At 45.5% G+C, this 15,953-nt stretch overlaps 1 protein-coding gene across 1 annotated transcript in view; it reads left to right on the forward strand.

The window, feature by feature from the left end:
- The first annotated feature begins 1,632 nt into the window (after nucleotides 1-1,632).
- The window catches only part of LOC100118606 (icarapin-like), a 35,496-nt gene continuing 21,175 nt past the window's right edge, over nucleotides 1,633-15,953 (forward strand). Inside the window, exon 1 of the mRNA XM_031925066.2 lies at nucleotides 1,633-2,553. Coding sequence (XP_031780926.1) covers nucleotides 2,490-2,553 — 64 coding nt within the window. The 5' untranslated portion in view covers nucleotides 1,633-2,489. The remainder of the gene's footprint in view (nucleotides 2,554-15,953) is intronic.

The following is a 15,953-nucleotide window of genomic DNA, read 5'->3' on the forward strand; positions in this document are numbered from 1 at the left end:
CGCAATTTCGCCTTTTCGCGACGACAGATCCGCTCTCGAACAAGTGCTGTTGTTATACGTAGAGATGTACGACGCACGAGGTGCGAATGTAGAGGAAATCTTGATTTTTCTAGGCTACGAGTATAAGCGCGCGGCGGATTCGTTGAATCAAAGAACATAAGCTATTGGTCGAGGCTCGGCAAATGTTTGCTTTATTTCGATGTATATATGCGAGACGTGTACGAGCTGCGCTGTATCGATCTGCCGAATGAACTATTTTGATGATTCGTGGGTTTGCTTAGCCGCGTCGAGGACGTGCATAAAAGTTTAGTTTCGCAATAACAACAACAACAACGAAAAAATTCAATTACTTCGAGTCTGCCTTCGCAAAACGACGTATTTCATTTCGCTCGAGAGAAATAAATTTCGCATAGTATTCGAAACGTACAGCCGAATCTAGATAACGTTTGACGAATTTCCAGTGGAAAACAAAAGCTGGACCGCGAAGCGTCTACTTTCTATGTATACACGCCGCAGCCGGGCTGCCCCAATTTTTCCTTCGTTCGGGAATAAAATGTAACGCAGATGGACGCGGACAAAGGCCTTTGTGTGAGGCTCTCACTTAAAACTCATCTATTTCAATAAACATATTTTTTTCGACTATATATAGCGCTGAAACGTACGATGTATACTCTTATCTAGAAAAAAAAGAAAGAAACGGATAATAATCGCTGAAAACAAGCCTACGGTATTCCGCGTATTATTCAGCGAATCGACTATCATGAGACACTTTTTCTTCTCACGCATGATCGCACACGAATACCCGCATCGAGCGAAACGTTAAAAAACACGTACACATTCGAACTAGCGTATAGTCTATCTATTAATAAAGGCGTCTCGGCGCATTTATCGCTAAGAGCTCGTTTTTTTATTCCGAGCGAGCGATGGATATATATAACACAATGGCTCGTCGTCGGTATGGAAGAAACGAGAACTCGCAGAGGAAGACGATCGCGACAGCGCCTCGCATAGCTACTCCGATTGCACGGCGCTGCGCGCATAATGAGAGCTTATAACGAGAGGAGAACTGATGGCTCGGTTGTTTGATATAAAAATTACTTGAAAAATTAATTGGGTAATATAATTTTAATATTATAGGGAAGAAGCTTCACGACGATGTTTGTTTTCGTCGTATAGCTGATGATATTTGCATCTTGGAATACACGAATATAGATACAATGATGCTGTGTGTCGCCGCGTATCGATAAGGCTGGGAGTCGGTTTTTTGTCGACTATATAGCTTGAAATTACGATTAGCGTCGACTGAAGCGCATGTGATATTCTAGAAGAGTCTTGACCGCAGAGAGTCGATACGCACTCGCGGAGACAGACTGCTCCAGTCGCGACGAGTCAATCTTGCATATGCGAGATATGAGTTTGGAATATCCGAAATGAATGTTCGACCGCGAGTACAATCATTTGTTCGCGGAATTCGTGACGAAACGTATTTTCGTGTGTACACTCTGATAAACTCGGTATTTTCTACGAATATCGTTCGGGGAAATTTTTCCGTTTCAGTATAAACACGCCGAATTTCCGAATTTTCAGGAAGCATGAATACACTTAGCCATGATTAACACACCCTAGCGAAAAGCGCGAATTCAGTAGTGAAAGGCCAGCTCTGTTCAGACTTAAAAAACTCTCGCAGCTCATAGTCCATTACTCTGCAGATTGCTATTTTAAAAATGCACGAGGCTTATAAATATCGCTTTTAAAAATAGCCTCGCGTTCCACCTGTGAATACTAATTGCCGCCGCAGCGCTGCACACGGGATGATCAATTTGTTTGCGACTTCCTGCATCTTTTTCCCTGGAAGAGGACCTCCTCCCCGGTAACCATTATTATATAGGTGCACAAAATTACAGCATCGCCTCTCCAGCAATAAACAACGAAGGAGAAGCTTCTGGAAAAAAAAGTCGGCTGACATAGGGGCGCTAAGCGCAAAGGCAAACCCGCAGCCGAGAGAGAGAAGAGAGAGAGAGAGAGAGAGAGTGAGAGAGAGAGAGAGAGAGAGAGAGAGAGAGAGAGAGAGAGAAGCACCGTAAGAAGATAAACAGAGGAGACGTAAAATCGTCGTCTGACAAACGAGCGACACGTCAACTCATATTCCATCTCTCCTCCTCCTCCTCTTCTTCGCTCAGGCGGTATACGCTCGAAGGAAGGGATAAAGCGAGCACAGGCTGTTACTAGTGAGCGAGAAAGAGAGAGACGGACAGAGGCGTGTTTTCCCGGGGCCCGGCTGACCTTCGCCGTTGCCGCTTTTGTAGCCGGCAGCGCGATTGCCGGATCATCAGTCCGCGCCGAGACTTTTGCCGGAGCGTTTGCGCATACACTATACATACCAGAGCCTGTATAGCTCGATATATACAGCGAGTTTTGATTTTTTTGTTTCCTTGGGATTATTGTTGTTGCGTTCGTTGTTCTCTCCAGAGAAGAGAAGAGCTGTGATCATGAAGAGTGTGTACGGTGTCGTTTTGCTGGTGTGCTTCCTCGCGCTTGCGCACGGTTTCCCAGGTAAGGGCCTTTTGTTTTTTCGTCTCGATTTTCGATAAGCGATGTTATGGAGCTTCCGGGTTCGGTTGGTTTTATCGGATAATCGTTATCGAGCAGCTTTTTTTAATTACTTTAAAACTTTTTTACGCTCAGCCCGCGCGATGCAAAGCGTCTCGTTAAGAGTTAACAAGTTCGGGTAATAAATTGCAAATTTTTCAAGTTCAGAAGTCCGAGGTAATTGAAATTTTCATTGCCTCGCTCCGCGCCTTTATTAGCAAGAGCTGGTTCTCGCATAATTGCAAAAGCGCGATAATTAAGCAAAAAAACATAAAGACGAGAGAAGTACAAGGAAACATCTGGCAAAGTCATACTCGACAAAAATACACGATATACAGTTATATCTACTGCATCCCGTGGAATAAATGCGCCAGAAGTCTCGAAGCGAAACAGCAACGACAACAACAACAAAAAACACAAACAAACACTCCAGGGTCCTTCAGCTATTAAAAAAGAGCCGCGCGGCTCTCTTGGCAAAACCGGACTAACGAGTTCTCGATTTTTGTTGTTTGCCGCACCGGCGAAGATACTGAAGGGCCACTTCCAACCGATTTTCCGGAAAATAACTCACCTCGCACACACACACGCTCCGGCAGCTCGGAGTTACAATTGCTCACGGAACGTTTGCAGCTCTCGTTTTTGCAAACCACCGCCGCTCTACTGTGTCCGTATACACACACGTGTACATCGGTTTCATCGGATTGTAAATTTGCACAGACTCTGCTTAACATCGCTTACGCGGACACACACGTCGCGCAGCAGTAGTAAAAATGAAAGACCCACTTCGATTGTGTGCCATTTGAATTATCCACTCGGCGGACGAGTTGGCCTTACACCGAAATGCCTATCTTTTCCTCGTATTGAGCAAACTCGTGTGTGCCAGCAGCTTCAAGTGTGTCGTGTACACATTGTCATTATATATTTCGCTGTTTTTTTTTCTGTGTTAGCCAAACTTATTATGTACAATTAAACGCGTATATCGAGCGATTGCAGTAGGAAGGACTCGGAGCGCAAAAACGAAATTATTTATGAATCATCGTTCCTAAGTGCGCGATGACGCATAGCACCATACGTGCCGGACATAATGCGCAAGATATATTGTTTCTCTCTTGCCTGCAATCTACCGATTGTTATGACATGTGTGCAGGCTTTGAATTGTAAAATGCGTTTACGTATTTAGTTTTTATCTATTCATCCTTTTTAAACTTCCTTGAAGAGCATGCATTATTGATAGCGGCTCTTCTGGCAATTACCTTCCGAGTTTCATCATTTCTTTTGCATCAAACTCAAGGATTATCTTATACGAACCAAAATAACGTGTTCCAAACGAATTAGCCTTGTTTACACGGGGAACAGCGCGATGCGGAGAAATCGACGAAAAAATCGAAGAGATAAAAGGTAACGCACGCGCTGGTGCGTTACCTTTTAGCTTTAAAGCTCTCTTTTCACCATCGGCGTTTAACTAACTATCCAAAGGTAAATCCCTCTTCTCCACACACTTGTAAAACCGAATCGGAGTCGATAAGTCATTTTTTAACGGTAATGTACACACCTCGATTTTCCAATCCTTTTCCGATCGATCGAACGACTCCCTCTCTCGCCTTATTTCGTCCCGACACGGATGTGTTTGGCTTTGCTGTTGACACGCGCGAGAAAGAGTGTGAGAGAAGGTCGTGAATCGATCTTTCGGCCTTGCGCTGCAGCGACTGAAGTAGAGCCGATACTGTCGAGAAAGTCACGCGCGCGGGAATTAAGGAAATTTTAACTTTCTCGAATCAAGCTCGCTTTCTGTCTATTTTCTCCGATGAATTACGCCAGGAAAGCCTCCTGCAGAGAATAAAATCAAAGCACCTCGATCATCGCAACGATGTTTACCCCAAGACTGTACGGAGAGAGAGAGAGAGAGAGAGAGAGAGAGAGAGAGAGAGAGAGAGAGAGAGAGAGCTGGCTCTCGTATCCCCGAAAATACGCGGCGCCGTCGGCGGCGAACAAAGCCTCGGAGCACTGAGAGAGGAAGAGAGAGAAGCAAAGGACCCTATACCCACACACACATCTCGCGTGATCGAGAATAGAGTAGCGAGTGTAGAGAGAGGACCGGCCGAGCAAATACAATGAGGCACGCGCGCGCGGAGATAAGAGAAAATGAAATGGAAGAGAAACAGAGTAGGAGAGAGAGAGAGAGAGAGAGAGAGAGAGAGAGAGAGAGAGAGGAAATAAATGAATAGGAGTAGTAGCTAAGGCGGGAAAATCCGCGAGAGGATCAGCAATAGCCGCGCGGGTGAATGCTCTGTATAGAGAGGCGGTAAGAGTTCTTCCCTATTCAACGTCGAAGCGGGTTATATACGCGAGTGGCGAACTCGATCTTTCGAAGCGTCATCAATGGTGGAATTAATTTCTGACGCCAACGCCGCACTCTCTGTTATATACAGTCGATCTTTTGAGACTAGTAAGAGAGAGAAGCTTTAACTGAACTGATTTTTTTTATAATTCAAGCCGAATTAAAAACACGCATACACACTAAGCGACTCTCTCTCTCTCTCCCTCTCTCACGTACGGGCCATTATAATACGCGCAGCTCGGATCCCGACGCGGCACATTATACTTATTTTTTCAAACGACCTCATAAATAATTCACGCTACTGTCGTATAGCTTACGCGACGAGCCATATAACGGAGAGGACGCACAGGCGCAAGAGCCCGAGCAGTAGAGCGACGACGGCCGAAGATTTTCGATGAATGATATTGAATGCATAATGCGCGATAATGGCGCAATAAATAAATATGAATCCATCGATACTTGGCGCGCTATACATAAACACACACACACACACACAGCTCCACTGCTGCTCTATATGGCTCATCGATTATATTATAATTACCACATTATCCGGCTAATTCAATCAGCCTAATGCAGCGCGTTATTATTGTTATTGTTTGCCCATCGTTGTTACACGGAGTGTTCTCTATGATTGATCAATCGCATCACGCGCAGGTCACTGTTCCACGTACATGGCACACACACACACACAGTTGGCTGAATTCACGGCGCATTGTCCTTCGGCGGGGAAAATAGCGTGCTATATACATAATAGAGGGAGACGCGGCTTTTCATCCCTCGAAACTCTCGCTATGCATAGTAGCTCGACGATTGAGGGGATAAATGTTTTATAACAAAATAATCGGACGCACACGATTGAATTAGCTTTGTGCTCCGCGCGAGCTATTATACATCCTACGGACCTTTCGTCTCACTTCTGTATACACACTGTTGTACATCAAGCCGAATCAGAGTCTAAGGTCTAAAAATAGAGCTTTTCAAAATCGAAAATTCGCAGTAAAGAGCTAATCCGCTGCACAGAACTGGACAACTCCTCGTTACACTGACCGCCACATATTTACAATTAACCGCACCGACGACGCGTATTTCCATAATCATCATAATGCTCGGCTTAGTGGCCGCATAACGCGTCGCTCTCTCTCTCTCTCTCTCTCTCTCTCTCTCTCTCTCTCTCTCTCTCTCTCTCTCTCTCTCTCTCTCTCTCTCTCTCTCTCTCTCTCTCTCTCTCTCTCTGCAAACCTGACCCCCTAGCTGAATCAACCGCGTATGCATCGAGATGTACACAGAGCCGCCGCGCGACAAAGCAAACGCGATCCGTTTACCTCAACCAGCTCATCAGCTACAGGGGGCGATCTGGTCGAAAAGGTGAGATCTCTCGTCTTTGACGCTGCAGCGGATAAGGCGTTGCCGTCGGAAAGCCTCTTGACCGAGAGCCTTATGTGTATGATAATGCACGTAGTATATACCATATAGAGTGTACAGCAGCGCGTAATCGCGGGCTCTGGCTTTGAGGAGCCCGTGTGAGCCGATTACCAATTTATAACGAAGCTCAGCTTAGCACTGCTCATTAGCTCGGTCTTACGGCTGCAGACGGACAAGGCGAGCAGCAAGTGCCACTTGCGAGCTCATTGGAGCGGTTTTCATGAAGCCGCTCTTTGAGGATGATGTTAACTTTTCCTTTATTCAAGAGAAAGATGCAAATACGTTTCATCGCCCTTATACTTCTCGAAGCCTAATTCACGTGTCTCCGCGGGCAATTCCATCGAGCTCGATTAAACAATCGAGAGAGAGAGTGCCCGGCTCTTCGATTAGTTCCACGGGTCGTTCCGCTGTGGATTATTTCGTTCGAGCGCTTGTTGACCCTTAGAGCATAGGATCTAGATATATGTATATACGTATATATACATAGTAGCGGGGCGGGTCGACCGGTGATTGAATTGTACCCCAGCGATGCATCGGACCTACTATACTCCCGTCCCTGAGCTACCGCGTGATCTATATTCATAAAGCGATTGTGTTTAATACACGTGCGCCTCTATATATGGAGGCCGGAATAGTTTGCAAAACTGTCCACACTTTTATCTCTCGGATTTCAGGTCGTTTACAATCAATTACACCAAGCAAGATCTATAACAAAAGTCTAAATAACCGTTGCATTTTTAATGCGCCGCTACTGCGCAGCAACGAATCAGCCGAACGAACAAATTTAAACATCCGTCGCAGCGGACATCACGAATACACACGGACATGCATAGCGTCCGTCAGCCACTATATCGGATTATAATTAGCGTCGAGAGCGCATCGCTTGCTATAACAAAACAGACGACTCGACGGAACGGATTCATATCCGCGAGCGCGCGAGATTTAATCATACTCCGGCGCGAGAGGCTAATTATTTCCGACTTTATTCGACTCCTAATTGAAGCGACGATAATAAGCGATAGTTGATGCGCTTTATAACGACTGCTCTAGCGTGTACACTCGAGAGCGTGACAACTTTTTATGCTTCTCTTGCTTTTTTTCTTCCCTCTATCAGCATGAGTTCGATGGTCGCTGGATATGAATATTGGACCTTATGCATTTGACAAGGGCTGCGGCGGCTGCTTTTTCTCTTCTATTTTGAAAAAGTGCAATTGGATTTCGAAGCGTAGTTTTCTTTCGGTCAATGGAGCTTCTTGATTGGACTCTTTTTTATACGGCTCTGGTATAATAGATGAGTTTTTGTTGACGCCCTGCTGTAATGAAAGCCACTCTGTGTGCTTTAATAAAATCAGATGAGACAGGCAAGATCTGGCGCTGAAACAAAGCGACGATCTCTTTTCCTCCCTTTACCAGCTGCGCCATTAGTATGCAACCTCGCGATGACTATGTACGCGCGCGCGCGCGCGCGGGTAATTCGAACAAAAGAGACGAGCTTGCAGTGGAGGGACATAACAATAAGAGAAAAGTGGAGCTCGTCAATCGTGCCAACTGCATAGCCTCCTTTTTCCGCCTCGTTTTCGACGAGCTTCTTAAGCCCAACTACCCACTTTCGTCCCGGAAGTTTTAGATTCCACCTCTGCGTTTACGGTATATTATGGTGAAAGCATAACTTCATAAGTATATAACCGAAATTATTCAAAAATTCATAAATCCTCGAGTCGTCGACGTTCGCTTCACGTCTGTTCCGTAATTAATGAAGCGCGAGATAAAAAAAAACGAATGGAAGAAAATTACCCATCCAATTCGACAGTCCGCAAATTAGGCTCCGGCGGCGGCGCCGGATTTTCCGCACTTTTTTCCCATTCGACAATGGGCGGGAAATGGGGCAGATGGGATAATGCAGCTGAGCTGGCTACGAGAGCTGACGGAAATTTTAAATTCCCGCGGGCGACGCGAATCCTACGTTTTATTATTACGTATGTATAGATGTACCTGCGTGTGTGTGTGTGTGGGTGTGTTGGCGGTCGCGACTACGACGACAAACAAAATTATAACGCGTAGAGGACTCGAGCTACGCGTCGGGCGCGCGGTTCTCAATGTTATTTATGTATGATGCGGCGGATGGCTTTTCGCGGTGCTGCGACGCATATACGTATATGCTGATGAAGCTCGCTTGTGCACGCGGCGGCTGCGGGCGTTGGTTTTGTCTTTTGCCCGCGAGTTTTTTGCTTATTACTTGCGGTGAGTCGAGCGAGAAAGAGAAGATAGATCGAATTAGGCACTGGTTATTTGGGCTGGAATTGTTTCATTAAACAAAAAATGTACGTGTTAGGCCAAAACAAGCCGATCGCTTAATATTCTTCGGCCATCCGGCAGATAAGGCGGCGTATATAAATTATCCGTAATGCACACACACACAATAATCTCTCAAGGCTCTCATCCAGCTCTCGCTCAGCGCGCGGAGAAATTCACGATAAACTTCTCGGAAGATGAGTCCTCTCCTAACGAGCCAAGTTGAAATCAAGTTAGCTCTATATCCGGCGCATAAAAGTGTATCGCCTGGCGCTTCGTGAAAGCTCTTCTCTCTCAGCAATGGAAAAGCAGCAGCAGCAGCAGCCTATGATAAACGATCGGGGCAAACTTTCGCGGCCCTCCTTGTCACACGGACACGACGCCGTCGTCCTCCTCGTTTCCACTTGCTAATTGCAGCGTCGAGGCTCTCGGTGTGTATTATTCTGCAGCTAGAGCGAGTTGCAGTTTACGCTTAATCCGGGGGACTGCGAGAGAGATTCCGGGGGCCGAGAATTATTATTATCTCGAACGAGCCACTGGTCTAGCAGCGCAGTGGGCCGAAATTCAATGAGGCGACTTTAAGAGAGCATTGTTGCGGCCATTGTTGTTGTTTGCCGGAGGGCTGAGGATGCTGGGAGGCTAATGGTTTTTTGAAGGCTTGGATGGGAGTTCCCGAGTTGTTTGGGTAGGGACTTTGTTAATGAAGCCAGTGCAGGTTTATATTTGCCTGTAAGCTGTGTTAAATAAGGGACTTGCGTATCGGATTGCGATTTTAACCTCGTCTCTCTTCTCTTTCTGTTGCAGGTAAGCGATTGTCAACAGTGTGTGTGGGATATAATGTGGTACACGTATCTTTGGAAGATTAAATGAGAGCTTCTGGAACGACGCTCTTTTCAACCGGAGCAGCGTCGCTCACCTCCGTCAGGTAGAAAAGTTGAAGAGCCTTTTTCACTCTCGCGCCCTTTTTATCTTCGAAACTCGAAAGAGTCGCTGAAAGAAGCACTGAGAGTTTTACAGGATTTCGAGCGTTTTTTTTTTTTTAATATTTCATTACACAGTTTACTTCGCAATTTTCGTCATTGCATATTAAATTCAGGATTTTCATACTGATGCTTCTTTCTCGGAACGAGCAATGATTCAAGAGTTGGAACTCTTCTGCTCTTCGTGTCTCTGACAGGTGAAAATAGGTGGCGCACGGCCACTTTTTTATTTCCCTCATTATGTCAAATCGGTAAGCCGGTCATGCTATAACTGGATAAGGATTTTGTAATCTCGAATTTTGAAAAGTAATGCAGGAAGAAAGCCAGGTCGTCGACAATTCCATGTTCCCAGTATGCAACTATCTTTAGCATTCTCTGATGCCAATAATACTCTAATAGAGGAAGGATTTCAATAGAAACAAAAAACAACCACACCCACGACAATCTCGTCCATCACTAACCCCGGCCGCATATGTATAGCGGCAGCTAGTCCGAAATAACAATTTGCGGAGAAAAAAAACAGCTCCGCTATACACGTATACCCGCAGATATCTCTATACACACACATCCAAAAGCTCTGTCCCCCACTCTCCCTTCGCTTCCGCAAGCTTTCACCGGGGCGCACTCGAAAGCTCGCGATTAAGATTCAGCTCGCGCTCCATAATATCGCCAGAGGGCGTCGGCGTGACCGCGGAAGGGCCGAAGTTTATGGGGCTTCGCCGACGCCCGTGTCGTAATTGGATTGTCTTTCCGGCCAGAGCTGCGCTGCGGAACAGCAGCAGTAGCAGGAGAGGATAATAATAATTCTCGCGACAGTTTCAGCGATTAAGGCTAAACTGCACGGCATAGCGCAAAGTATGCGGAAGTGTATCGAGAGCCGATGTGGTCTATAGGTATGGATGGATGGCTCTTGCGAGAGGCTTCTTCTTCTTCGATGATGATGATGAGGCGAAAGAGAGAGAGAGAGAGAGAGAGAGAGAGAGTTTCCGCTTTTTATAGCGCGATTCGCTTTGTGGACGTGAAGGAATATCGCATGGGCTGCAATTTCTTTTGATTAAAAATTTCTCTACGCAGAAAACCGTGTCATCGAACTCGTGGAATTTTTTCAAAGCAATACATCCATACACATCTCGCAATCACCTGCGAATATTCCAACTGGCTCTCGCTGCAATCACCACGTAAAACAGATTCATTAAAAAGCAAAAAAAAGCCCGTACGTTCGATTTGTCGGCGGTCGCAAAAGTAATGAAATAATTGCTCGTCGGGAAATGAAAAACGGAAAATTGCATATCGCGCGCTCGGCGCACCGCCGGTGTCATCGAGCCGTTTGAAATTGAATAAACGTACCAATGACGCATTTATATATACAGAGCGATACGCGTATGTGCGGCCGCCGAAGCAGCAGCCGATCGAGTCGTTTTAATTTTTTGAATTTCGCGCGCTTACGATGAGCGATGATCATTCGAAGGGATTTATCGGCGGCTGTCGTGTGTACGTCGCTGCCCGCAAGCGTTTTTCCGATTACGCGCTAATGCTCGCAAGCGACGTGTAATATAATAAAAACGCGCGCGCGCGCCAATTTAATTCGTGAGCCGCTGCGTTGTTTACGTAACGCGTCGGAGTATCACAAAAGATGCCTGCGGTTTATTGACGAGTTATCGGGAACGATTTATTTTTTAATAACTGTTGGCTCTTCAAACGCTAAGTATTATTGTTATTGTTGTTATCGTGTGATTTATGATGAACATAATTATATAAATCGAGTGAAAAACGCAACGCAAAACTCGTATACTCCCTTCTCGAACAGTCTCTCGACGAACGACGCAGTCGAGTACATCGGCTCACGCGCTATATCTATAGATGCACACATACAGGCACGTCTCTCTCTCTCTCTCTCTCTCTCTCTCTCTCTCTCTCTCTCTCTCTCTCTCTCTCTCTCTCTCTCTCTCGATGCACCGGTATAACTGGTCATTAGTGCACTTGGGGCTCATTGTTCAATCAGCCGTCAGTCACTCGCTGACGTGCAATTAATAATTATATACGTATACACACACACTGCACACAGAGACGGACACCTATATAGCCACGAGGTCGTAAAGGAAATAACGCCGATATATATATATATATATATACACACGCAAGCTCCCGCGCGCAGCGCACTCAATTATATCGCGAGCATCAGGCGAATTAATAAAGCGTCGGCCACCGCATCGTCGTCGTTCGATCAATTACACATCGCGTACGTGCATTTCCCCCTTTTTTCCCCCGATCACCTGTCCTGCGACTGACGTTTTGTTTTTCAATTCCTGAAACAACGACCGCGAAAAACCAAAATCTGCACCGGGGAGAAGAGACAAAAGGGAGCTTTTTCACCGGACGGCAAGCTTTCCGATAACGAATAAAAGAGCTGCACATACACGCATTACACAAAACCGCGCAACGACAGAAGGAGTTTCGCGCGAGTGAAAATCTAGTCGAAAAAAATCCAAAGCAGTCGATCGGACTTACCCGAGGCGCAGAACTGAGCTTATGCATCGCGACCTTGCGCCTCGACAGTTAGCCCACACCCACACACACACACACACACATACAGGGACAGGGGTCAGGCGAGAGGAGATGCCGGAGCGTTTAAGTAGATAAAGTCCGAGTCTGCTCGGACGATAATCCTTTGACGCGTTCTTCTCTCTCGAGAGAGCTTCTCTCTCCACTCGGTTTTTTTTTGTTCGCGCGCACTCGACCTTCCTCAACCTCTCGTCGCAGAATGCGCTTCGAGCTTTCATATATTATAATACCCACACACGTACACACAGTGATGTATGGCACTCGAGTGTACTTTTATTAATAAGCCCCCCGCAGCTTTTCTGAGCTTAAGGGTGGAATTGTTATTTATAGAGAGGAGGGGGAGAGCTTTTTGCGGAAATATCGCCGGCCGATAAAAAGCTACCAGTTGGTTATAATTCACCGAGAGGTGTATAAGCGATCGAGAATCGCAGAGAAGTTCGGCGGGTTTAGATAATCGGCTCGCCGGATCAATTAGCGAGAAGTCGTCGGAAATTAAATCGCGGATTTCGCGCGCGATAAAGCTCTCTATATATTATAGACGCGCGCGAGTATTCGAGTAGAAGGGATATCGCGGATCGAAAAACGCCGCTGCTAATCGCGATAAACAATCGCAACAAATAACCTTGGGCGAAGAAGACACGGGATGCGCCGACGACAAACGTTTATCTTTCGCAGAGGGTATATAAGGCGATCGTTTGCCCCGAGGAAACAGCCCGGAGCTATGCCACAATAGCCTCTCTCGCCGATATCTCGGCCAGTGGAGAGAGAGAGAGAAAGAGTAGTAGCGCAAAATTAATCCCGACCACGATTATGCTAATTCCTCCTGCTGTCGGTCGTTAAGACTACTCTCTCTCTCTCTCTCTCTCTCTCTCTCTCTCTCTCTCTCTCTCTCTCTCTCTCTCCCGCGCACGAAAGTTAAATTACGCAGCGCACGAAGGCCGGATTATAACCTCGCGAGAGCGAGCGAGTGCGCAGAGGCCGATGATTTATGCGCCGCTCTGTACTGCCCGCCGCCGAAGCGCGATAAAGTCAGCCGAAGCTTCAAGGTCTCCCGTGTTTGGCTAATGTACTATATATATATATACGTGTGCTGTGCCGTGTACACCTCTTGCCTCCTTCGCCCTTACCTCGCGTTATGTGTGTTTCCTTTTTCTTCGAGGCTCTCTCGCGGTTTCACCTTTGAGAGCTTTTTAAAAGGGGCGACACGGGTCTAATCAGTTTAGCGCCCCGTGTGTATACGGGGATCTGATTCTAAGTTACTCGCCGTAGTATATTAGCTATTCGCATAACGAAGCTTGATTTATGCCGGGATAAAGAGCGAGAATTTTTCCGCGACGCACATCCTTTTTAAATGTGGAACGTCGTGGGGGAAAAGTACCGAGTTGGGTTATACGTATAGCGTCGCACGCGATCAGGAACTTTTCCATCTTGTTACATGTATAGGTATATTCGTGCGATTAAGAAAGTATGTAAGCGTCTTTTGTTTACACACAAATGTACGAAGCCATGACCGCTGTGAAATCCGTTCGGAAATACACTTTCGCGCAGAGCCGAAGGTCCTTCCCGCGGCCGTGGGGTCAGATGACACCGTCACACGGCACATCCCGTGACTCTCAGTGGATAGAGAGAGAAAGAGACAAAAACTGGGGCCGACTACAGCTCGTTGAACCGGTTCTTATTCGATTTGCCGGACGATCCTTTCCTTCTTCCCTGTGTACGTATTACGCGAGACCTCGTCAGCTGGAAATTTCACGAGATGGGAAGTTCGGTATTATCGAAGCCTGACGTTCGAAAATCAGCTCTGGATATTTCATTTCGCTAACCGACTATGCATCCTTTGCAATCGCCTTAAAGACGGTGAAATTAATACTTCCTCGTGGTCAACGAATCGTTTGCGCGTTTAAAGTTTGTACGATTTGACACGCAACCGATATCATTGCCAAGCTTTTTCTTAACTGGCGAATAAAAATCTGAACTTCGCCTTCTTCGTGAGCGTGTGTGTGTGTGTGTGTTTTATACGTGTACAATACCGGTATAAATGTATGCATAACAGATCGATACACACGGCGGCGCGCAGTCGGGCAAATTTATTCATTTATAATCGAGAAACTCTCTCTCTCTCTCTCTCTCTCTCTCTCTCTCTCTCTCTCTCTCTCTCTCTCTCTCGGCGTAAATATGATTGGTAATTACTCTTGTGATGTGTAATTTAATTAAAAACGGAGCTTCCATTAATCTTGATCGGGTATAGCTTGCATTTAAAGCTACTGGATTTATGAGCTACTGTTTGATAAAGCTGCGCCGCTACACTGAATTTCCTAATTCGATAATTGGTATATTAATTTTCCCAATGAAATTATGCGGGCGCGATATTTCGAATAAAATTATTTCGGGATGTATTTTGTAAACCATATATTTTCTCTGTAAGAATAGCAACAATCCGAGTCGTGACGCGCGTATAATCCCAAAATACACGCTCGAATTCGAAAGCCAAACAACGCTTCACACCTTACATCCGCTAGCAAATACCTGGTAGAAATTTGGCTGGTTGAACCAGTCAATATCCTAGCGGCTCGGCAAATTCATTCGGTAGAATCCCGACTAGAAATACTCGAGAAATCTCGCCGATAACTCGGATCGACCACTAACGTATATTTTATAACCTTCTGCGCATGCGTTTACTTGTCACGACAAACACTACGTAATACCAACACATATAGTTGTGGCTTATTATATTTGTTATAATTTTATATAAAGGTGTACCATTGATACACCTTTGAATAATATTATAACAAATATAATAAGCCATAATTCCAAATAGTTACCAAAACATAGCCTTTATTGCACCCCGGGTAATTTATTTAAAGTCTATTTGGAATTGTGGCTTATTATATTTGTTATAATATTACTCAAATGTGTATCAGTGATACATGTACATTATGTATACACGCGAATTAAAAGTCGGTCGCCCATCCAAATCCTACGAACCATAAAAAAAGCTAAAAAGCAAGGTTATGTTATGTAGCCGTAACTCTTGCAGACAACTTCTAGCAGATCTGGCTATAAATATTCCAGAATTCATGTCATTTTAGATGGGATTTCTACCGATATGCTGAGACTGGAATCTACCCAGTTCACACAAATCTTGGATATTTCTGGAAATATTATCGTCAACATCTCTACCAGGCTACAAATTACAGAAGTTTGCGTCGGACGTGGAAATAAATCCCGTTTGCTGCTTCGAAAAAAGTCGACGCAATCGCGTTAGGGCATGAGCCCGTTTGTAATTTTGAAGCGACGATTCGGCTATTTAAAAACATTCGATTTCTTATTACAAAAATGAACGTGACCCGAATAAATCGTCGAATCATAAAAGTCCATTAACAATCGTTAAAAATGCTTCCCAACGACCTCTGATAAATTAAAAATAGCCAAACGTACAGCGAGAGAAAAAATCCATTCGCTCGTACGAAACGCTCGAGCGGAGATCCCTACCGAGCGATAAGTGCGTTACGCAAGAGTTAATGCACCGGCCGAAGATCCTGATGATGTGCCAGTCCACCCACGCGTTCAATAGGGCATGAATAAAGCAGAGGTGCTCGGTATGTCAGGCGGTCGTTGTAATCTGCAGCTTGTTGTCAGTCGCTTATTTTATTTATATCCAGTGCTATAGCGAGAATTTTCTTTCCTTCCATAAAATATTATAAAGAGCTGTTTTATTCTAGAGCCTAGATTTCAATGCAAGTTCACGTCTGCCCGGAGCGTCTCTCGTT

Source organism: Nasonia vitripennis, chromosome 2 (assembly GCF_009193385.2).
Source record: "Nasonia vitripennis strain AsymCx chromosome 2, Nvit_psr_1.1, whole genome shotgun sequence".
Classification (NCBI taxonomy): domain Eukaryota; kingdom Metazoa; phylum Arthropoda; class Insecta; order Hymenoptera; family Pteromalidae; genus Nasonia; species Nasonia vitripennis.